The 9,456-nt window shown below is 34.7% G+C and overlaps 1 protein-coding gene across 1 annotated transcript; it reads right to left on the bottom strand.

Moving 5' to 3' along the window:
* Nucleotides 1–1,213: 1,213 nt before the first annotated feature.
* LOC128645496 (keratin-3, type I cytoskeletal 51 kDa-like) lies at nt 1,214–8,556 on the bottom strand. Its single transcript, XM_053698525.1, has 8 exons — nt 7,989–8,556; nt 5,599–5,681; nt 5,261–5,417; nt 4,980–5,141; nt 4,761–4,886; nt 3,004–3,218; nt 2,626–2,732; nt 1,214–1,582 (listed from the first exon to the last, which is right to left on the bottom strand). The coding sequence occupies exons 1-8, from the start codon at nt 8,517–8,519 to the stop codon at nt 1,491–1,493; spliced, it is 1,473 nt and encodes a 490-aa protein (XP_053554500.1). The 5' UTR covers nt 8,520–8,556; the 3' UTR covers nt 1,214–1,490.
* Between the last annotated feature and the right edge of the window lie 900 nt (nt 8,557–9,456).

Here is a 9,456-nt window from a genome sequence, read left to right as displayed (position 1 = left end):
ACCTGGGCTTGTCCCATTTGGTCAAATGCGGTAACTAACCCTTACATTTTTGCTTTTAAATCGTAGCTGAGAGCTTGTAAGTGAGTGCTGGACTTTCTCTGTGTGTTGTATTCATTTTTTTGTAATTTTCCTATGGTTCTTGCAACCAGACCTGTCTGGGGTTAACTGCCTGTGACTCTAGGGACAGCCCAGCTTCCTGAGAGTGCCGGTGAGCCACCAGGGCTGAGCATGTTGCAGGGTCATGGATGTGTAACCGGTCCGGTATGAGAATGAAGTCCCCTTCCGTGTTTTGTATGTATATATGTATATATATATATATATATATATATATATATATATATATATATATATATATATATATATATATATATATATATAATATGAGAGAGTTATAATTTGTAGATGCCTGTAATATAGATAAACAGCAAAAACAAAGAGGAGAATACTGGACGTGTTAGCCACTTACTGGACGTTGGCCACTTAAAGGAACATCTAATTCATACATTTTCTTTCATGATTCAGATAGAAAATGTAGTTTTAAACAAATTTCCTATTTATTTCTATTATCAAATTTGCTTCATTCTCGATATCCTTTGTTGAAGAAACAACAATGCACTACTGGGAACTAGCTGATTGCATTGGGTGAGCCAATAACATAAGGCAAATATGTGCAGCCACCAATCAGCAGCTACTGAGTCTACCTAGGTATCCTTTCCAACAAATATATCAAGTGAACAAAAAAATAGATAACAGAAAATTGTCTAAAATGACATGCTATATTGGAATCATGAAATAAAAAAAAAATGGGTTTCAATTAATTGTACCCATGGACACCACTGCAGAAAATGTTGGCACTTCATAAATAAAGTATAATAATAAAATAATAATAATGTCCCTTTAATCCTCTTTGGTCATTTATTTTATACATATTTCTTGTTCTGTTATTGGTTGTTCACTTTCACCTGGTCAGTATTGTTATATTATGTTATCATATTTGTTTGTTGCTGTTAAGAAAGATCTATCAAATATCAGTTTCTACTTTCATAATAAAATGAAAACAGAAATACTGGAAATATATTGGAATGACATTTGTACAGAAGCCATAACATGTTAGTTGAGTTTAAGTAAGTGATTATTTTCAATTGTTAAATTCATTGTGCTGGCAAGGAAAGAGCTTTGCACAAGTACAAGCAAATAAACCAGGACTACAGTATACATTGCTTCAGAGAAAAAGTTTATTAAGTAAGCCAAGTAAAACAAAGTAATCAGCTGAGATTACAGAATAAAATGACCACATAAGGCTGTATGTCTCCCATTTAAAATATATACTCAGATAGCTGACTATTGTGGTCTGTTACTTTTTTGTAAAGAAAATGTATATAAGTAATCACATTTTTGCAATATGTAGTCAGTTTAGAAAAAAATGCACAAAAGAAGAAAAAAGTAGATTTGACAACACTCTCATTTTCCACTTTGCTTCAGCAGAATGATTAAGCATTTCTATACACTGTTTTGCTGGACACGACCTTTCCATCAACCACTTCTTCAACAATTGTTTTATATTGCGTAGTAGATCGCGACCCTGCAATTAATAAAATTACAAAATAATGTCAGTTAAAATGAAAATAAAAAAACTTAATGCACAGTTATATGCGTGTAAATAATCATCATACTTTACGCTAATGATGTTCTCTATTTGGAGAAGAACAGACAAATAAGGAGCTGTCGTCATCAGACATGTTGCAGTACTAGAGGTAAATTTATTCATAAGTAGGAAAAATCTAAAAATCATCTAGAGGCCCCTTGTTTCCGGTGAGCGATGAATGGTGTTGCAATGAATGCACAGAGGTTTTATAACTGGTTTGGTTCATCATAGATGAAAAACGTTATACATTAGTGCTAACTTGTATTTATGTCCCAACACCCATTCATTTTTAATAACATATTTAAAAGGTACCAACTAATAAGAAGCAGATTCTATGTTTCTTTTGCATAAGTAGTGACTAGACACTTAAACAAAAAACTGTTTTCAACTTCTTTGTAAAGTGAAGCACATTCTAGTTCTAAAGCATATTGTTATCTAACAAATAAAAACAGTCATACAGTTTATTATTATTATTATTATCGGTTATTTGTAGAGCGCCAACAGATCTGTCTTACATAATAGCATGTGTTTTATATGGTTACAATTACCCCTTTAAAGGGATATGAAACTCAAGTTTTTTCTTTCATGATTCAGTTAGAGCAGCAATTTTAAGCAACTTTCTATTTTACTCCTATTATCAATCATCCTTTGTTTTCTTTGTATCTTTATTTGAAAAGCAGGAATGTTAGATTAGAAGCCGGTCCATTTTGGTTCAGCACCCTGGTTAGTGCTTGCTGATTGGTGGCTACATTTTAAATAGGTCGGCTCCTAATCTTACAGTCCTGCTTTTCAAATAAAGATAACAAGAGAACAAAGAAAATTTGATTATAGGAGTAAATTAGAAAGTTGCATAAAATTGCAGGTTCTATCTGAATCATGAAAGAAAAATGTTGGGTTTCATATCCCTTTAAGTCCTTTTGTTCAACAGTAATGAAATACATAGATTACAACTGAAGGTTGATAAAAATAAAGGTCATTACCAGTGCTGGTTTGTGAACTAGTTGTTGATTCTTTTGTAGCTTGTCCAGAACCTCTGCCTTGTCCTGTTCCTCTACCTTGTCCGGCTCCACTGCCTTGTCCTGTATTTCTGTAGGTAAGAAACGATAATGAGCAACACAATGCAATGATAATACTGTGCTACTACCTAGTGCATTATGTAATCTCAATTGTCATAACATTATGTATACACCTTTAAATGTGCTAGATATCACTAATATAGAAAACAAATATCCTTTTTTAAGTACATATTATTAATCCCTTGTGCAAACAGGTGTTGTAGTATATATCAAATAGTCCATCATTTGCCATCACAATAAATGATTGGTACCTTATAATGCAAATAAATTATCTATCCTCACCCAAGTCCCTCAAGCAGTTGTCGGTATTTCTCTATCTCCTGCTCCAGCCTAGTTTTGATGTCTAGAAGTGATTCATACTCTGAAGTCTGACACTCTATGTCACCTCTGATCTGCTCCAACTGCTCTTCTATGGCAGAGATCTGAGCCTGCAGCTGTGAGATTTGCTGACAGTAACGACCTTCTGTCTCTGCTAAGGTTTGTTCCAGGGAGTTTTTCTGGAAATTAAGACAAAGTTCCATCACTTATATTAACACAATAATGCACATATAAGACGATATTCCAACTAAAGCACAATCAATAGTTCAGGGTGCATTATCTTGGGTCATGCCTTGCACAAGGAATGACATATATTGTAGTATTGTGAGTGGATGGTTAAAAATGTTAATGAGAGGATCTTAACGTTGCTGAAACGCGCGTCAGATACTTTTAATGGATAGCGGTGACTTGTGTTAAGCACAATAAAAAATACTGCATTCAAATTTAGCTCTTTTGAGGACCCGAAGTTAACAATTATCACTTGCTTGTTTGCATCACATATGAAAATTCAATGTAAATAAAGGATTTTATATATTTAAACTTAATACTGGTAACGAAAAGAAAGTTTAGTGTCAGAATTAAAGGTTTATGGCAATGAGCAGGACTGGGAAGAGGTGAAAGGTGTATGTGTGTATTTATTATGTGTAAAGTATTTATGCTTAAATTTTTAAATAGTATAACTATAAGACCTAAATGAAGAACTCTGCAACGTTTTTGTGATCTGCTTGCTTAGCTCTCGTGCATTATCTGACATACATTTTAATGCATCCCCTTTAGAATTCTGTAAGGGAGTTAAAACACCCACAATATTAAACATATCCTAACACGCAATAGACTATCATTCCAGTGATACAAAAATAACTCTGGTCAGGTAATATAAGTACATAATTGAAAGTGGTATGGATATTGCACAAGTAAAGCTAATGTACAGTAACTGTAATATTTGTGCTATTCACTTGTGATCTAGACCATAGTATACTGTATATAACACACTTTCGATAAATTAATGTTCTGAGCTACGGGTGTGTAATTATAAAGGTTCTGCTAATAAACAATGGCCCTTACTCATCACATCTATTCTTTCTAACACTTTCTTTTACTCTATGGGGCCGATTTATCAATTTCTGTCCGACATGATTTGCTGTAGCGTATCATGTCCGACAGACATCGCTGAATGCTGTCGGCATTTAACATTGCACAAGCAGTTCAATAGAACTGCTTGTGTAATGCTCCCCCTGCAGATTCGCGGCCAATCAGCCGCTAGCAGGGGGTGTCAATCAGGACGATCATATAAGATCCGGCAGATTGCAGACCGCAGCCTCAGAGGCAGCAGGGAGCAGTGGTCTGGCACGTAAACAGGGGCATCAAACTCCACTCGGAGCTTGATAATTCAGCCCCAATGTATTCACTGGGGGAGGGAGTGGACTTTTTTTTTTTTTTTTACTTTCCTTTACCTTGAATACTCAATGTGTATAGACATTAACAAAAACTGGAACAAAAAATACACATCATGGTAGGTTTTGGGGAGGGGTCATTTTCTAGTATTCTCCCTGCTTTTTAATTTAAATTCTTCATTTTGCATACATTTCTTCACTCCTGTAAAAAAGACCTTGCCTTGTAACTTGATGATATCGTTTGAGAATTGGGGTTGCTATGAAACCAATTAGGGTGCCCTTTTGTTAGACAACATATACCTCAAATTATTTATATTTGAATTGTACCATAGCAAGTTGTGACTGAAGTTCAATCTCTAATGATTGAAGTGATCTTCGGAGCTCAGAGATCTCTGACTTGCTTGATTGTACTTGTTCCACTCCTGTGGATATTTCTTTTTTCAAACCTTCGCTCTGATAACAACAACAAAAACAAACAGATTTTGATTAAACACTGAAATCTCACTCTAAGGGCCTTAATTAATACAATGTTTTTGGTCTCCTTACCATCTTATTGAACTGTTCTTCAGCCTCCTTTCTGTTCTTCTCAGCCATGGCTTCATATTGCTGTCTCATGTCATTCAGAAGTTTGGACAGATCGATACCTGGAGCTGCATTTAATTCCACATTGACTTCTCCCACAGCAATTCCTTGGGAACCCTTAAGCTCCTAAATGATTACAAATATTTTTAAGATATATGCTTGGATCTGATATGAATGCATTAAGTAATTAACTAGTTAGGTAATCCCACTAAATATAATTGTGGTTTCTCAAAAAAAATCTCTACCTCCTCATGGTTCTTCTTGAGATAAGCTAGCTCCTCTTTCAGACTCTCAAGCTGAGATTCCAGGTCAGACCTAGACAGTGTTAGCTCATCCAGGACTCTGCGCAAACCATTAATATCAGCCTCCACACTCTGCCGAAGAGCCAACTCATTCTCATACCTGATTAAAAAAATATATATACACAGTTAAATATATTTTGCTTTGGAATAAAAAAATAGTTTATACATAATGCTACATTGGAAATATGAATCTATACTTCTAAGTTTTCTCTCAGTGGCTCGTAACATAGTTGTCTTGAGCAAATTACTTATATATTGGGCAAAATATAATATAAACTCACTTCAGTTTGAAGTCATCAGCAGCCAGACGGGCATTATCAATCTGCAGAACTATAGCTGCATTGTCAATGGTAGCTTTAAGGATCTGTGGGAAATACATAAAAAACACAATTATATTGTTTTGATGGTTGCATATTTTTAAAGATAGGTTAAGCATGGTACATGCTGTACATGTTTTTTAACTATATTACAATTTTGGAACTTTAGCTACAGAGAAGAGAATAAGAAAATAATAATTGTCTTCAACAGGTTAAAGGGACATGAAACCCCACAAAATGATTTCATAATTCAAACAAAGAATAACATTTTAAGCAACTTTCCAATTTAATTCTATTATCTAATTTGTTTTGTTCTCTTGATATGATTTGTTGAATATGACACATAGGTAGGGGCAGAAACTGCTGATTGGTGGCTGCATATATATGCTTCATCTTATTGGCTCTCCCAATGTGTTAACTAACTCTCAGGAATGCTTTACTGATTCTTCAACAACAGATACAAGAGAATGAAGCAAGTTAGATAATAGAAGGAAATTGTGGTTTCTCTTGTGACTTGATGACTTGTATGCAGTTGTGCTAGGTATAGATGCTGAATGGTACAATATGGAACCACAAAATTAGCCTAGGATACAATTTCAAACCCCTTTACTACTACAATGTACCATGTGCGTCGCTGGTCGTTAAGGGTTTTTCAGATCATAGTAGTGTGGGTCTTGCCGCGAGAGGCAGGACCATGCTTTTATGACCTCCCTTCTAGCTGCAGACTTCCTGTGATACAGGGTACGTTGCTGGTAATTAAGGGGTTAAAATTACATGCCCTATCAGAATCATGAAAGTTTAATTTTGACTAGACTGTCCCTTTAACAATTAGTTTGGATTGAGTTTGTTATACTAACATTGTGATATATAATACACCCTATGGAAATAAACAATTATGAAAAGTTTAAAATAGAATCTTTTAAAATACATGTAAAAAATTGTAGGTGCTTCTTTTTAATACTCCATTTTAAATGGCAATAATTAACGTAGTCTAAGTTGTTAAGTCGTGGTCATTAAGGGGTTAAACAACTTTCCAATTTACTTTTATCATTAAATTTGCTTTGTTCTCTTGGTATTCTTTGCTGAAAGCTAAACCTAGGTAGGCTGATATGCTAATTTCTAAGCCCTTAAAGGCCGCCTCTTATCTCAGGGTATTTTGACTGTTTTTTTACAGCTAGACAGCGCTAGTTCATGTATATCACATAGATACGATTGGGCTCACTCCCGTGGAGTTATTTTTGAGTCAGCACTGATTGGCTAAAATGCAAGTCTGTCAAAAGAACTGAAATAAGGGGGCAGTCTGCAGAGACTTAGATACAAGGTAATCACAGAGGTAACAAGTATATTTATTTAACCTGGGGAATGGTTAAATTTTTTGTTAAGAAAAAATAAATAAAACAATTTTAGTATTTCAAGCAAAAAAGTTTAAGGGATGTTGTTTTAACAATTACTTGAAAATGTGGTGATTATATATCTGTTTAAAACAGTTTGCTATAAAATGTATTACAAGTAATGCTTCATTACACATATATTATGAATTCAAATAAGAATTTAATACCCCTTGTAACTGGTTTCAATATGATAACATAGACTGTGCTTTTGTTATTTGTTTTACCTGTCTTTCACATAATTTGCCTTTAATAAATTGTATTTTTTCTAGAAAGGCTAAAGTGTATTCTGCAAAATACATAAACCTGACCAAGCTGCATGCTACAGTTATAGCTTAATAGGACAGGTGCTCATTTATGTTTTCCTCTAATTGGCCATAGCATCGCAAGCCAGAAATAGATGCAAAATATAAAGTAAATATATTTCTGAGATTTAAGACTATATTTTTAGATAGGGAATTATTTGTTCTTATCTACAGACACAACTTAAAGGGACATTCAGGTTAAATTAAATTTTCATGATTCAGATATAGCATGTCATTTTAAACAACTTTCCAATTTACTTCCATCAAAAAAAAAATGTGCACAGTCTTTTATATTTACAATTTTTGAGTCACCAGATCCTAGTGAACATGTGCAAGAATTCACAGACTATACGTATATGCATTTGTGATTGGCTGATTGCTATCACATGGTACAAGGGGAGTGGAAATATACATAAATTTGAAATTTGTTATAAAAAAATCTACTACTTATTTGAAGTTCAGACTAAGTGCTATTGCATTGTCTTGTTATCTTGCATTTGTTGATTATGCAAATCTAATGTGTTGATTGGTTCTTATCTACAGACACAACTTAAGTAAAAAAAAAGAAGAAGCTTTTTCTTAAGTCAACATAAAAAATTACTTCTTATTTCAATATATCTAAACAAGCTATATTTGTGACAACCTGTGTTTTTAGTCTTACCTGAGCTTGTAGTTCTTCAATTGTTTTATAATATTTGCTGTAGTCCTTTGCTCCTTCCCCTGTGGAACCACCAGGACGCTGCTTGTCATACCATTCCTTAATCTTGCGCTCAAGTTCAGCATTTGCCTCCTCTAATGCACGTACTTTGTCCAGGTAGCTGGCCAAGCGGTCATTGAGATTTTGCATTGTTTGTTTTTCATTGCCAGATAAGAGGCTGTCACCACCTCCAAAGCCAGCACCGCCGCCAAAGCCACCACCACCACCACCAAAGCTAGCACCACCACCAAAACCAGCTCCGCCGCCACCACCATAGGATCCACCACCAAACTGACCCCCATAGCCACCACCGCCACCAGCTCCACCTCCAAAATCAAATCCAGCTCCACCACCTCCATAACCACCTCCATTACCACCAAATCCACCACCTCCAAAGCTGTGGCCTCCTCCTACATTACACTCTCCAAAGTTACCCCCACCACCATAAGAGGCTGAGCTAAATTTCTGAGATGACTGCCTAAAGCTGTAAGACATAATGAAGCAAAAAAGGCACCCTTTCCAGGAGAATAAAAGGCTGTCGTGGAGGAAAGTGTTGCAAGTCAATAACCTTTATTCCGTTTATATATACTATATCAAGGGCGTCAACTCTAATTTTTTTCTACTACAAGTTTGCTTGCCAGATAGTTTTTAATTCCTATACTTTAATTATCAATTATTAGTACAAATGAATCACCTTACCCTCCGGTCTTTTCAACCCCAGGGTTATTTATGCTAATTTTGTTAGTGGGTGGGGTACCAAAAATGTTCCTGCTCCAACTTTTCTGTGTATAGAATTCTCACACTTCAGATTTAAATTCTTTTGTTTAGAAATATTAAAATTTAATGTTTTTTGAGAATAAACACTCTGTATATTATGAAATTAGAAAGCTGAAAACTGAAGCATAATTCCTAATAGAGAATTTAAGAGACTGTATGGAATATAATGCTTTCCTGAAAATGAAATAATCAACATATGTTTTATTAAATAGACAGGGTGGTTAAAGGGACACTCAGAGCATGTAATTTTAAACAACTTTCCAATTTACTTCCATTAAAAAAAATGTGCACAGTCTTTTATATTTACACTTTTTTTGAGTCACCAGCTCCTACTGAGCATGTGCAAGAACTCAGACTATACGTATATGCATTTGCGATTGGCTGATTGCTATCACATGGTACAGGGGGAGTGGAAATATATATAACTTTAAAATGTGTTAGAAAAGAATCTACTACTCATTTGAAATTCAGAGTAAATGCTTTTGTATTGTCTTGTTATCTTGTATTTGTTGATTATGCAAATCTGCTGTGTTGTCTGCTTCAAAATCTGTGTTTCTATATTTCCTGAAAATGTCAAAAGAGGAGTTTAATTCCATTGAGAAACTTACAAAACTAATGTAGAGATGTGTACACCAAATTAAACCCTTAGTGACTG

The sequence above is a fragment of the Bombina bombina genome, chromosome 1 (assembly GCF_027579735.1).
Source record: "Bombina bombina isolate aBomBom1 chromosome 1, aBomBom1.pri, whole genome shotgun sequence".
In the NCBI taxonomy this organism is placed as follows: domain Eukaryota; kingdom Metazoa; phylum Chordata; class Amphibia; order Anura; family Bombinatoridae; genus Bombina; species Bombina bombina.
Note: the sequence above shows the minus strand (reverse complement) of the source record. Positions and strands in the feature narration are given on the sequence as shown.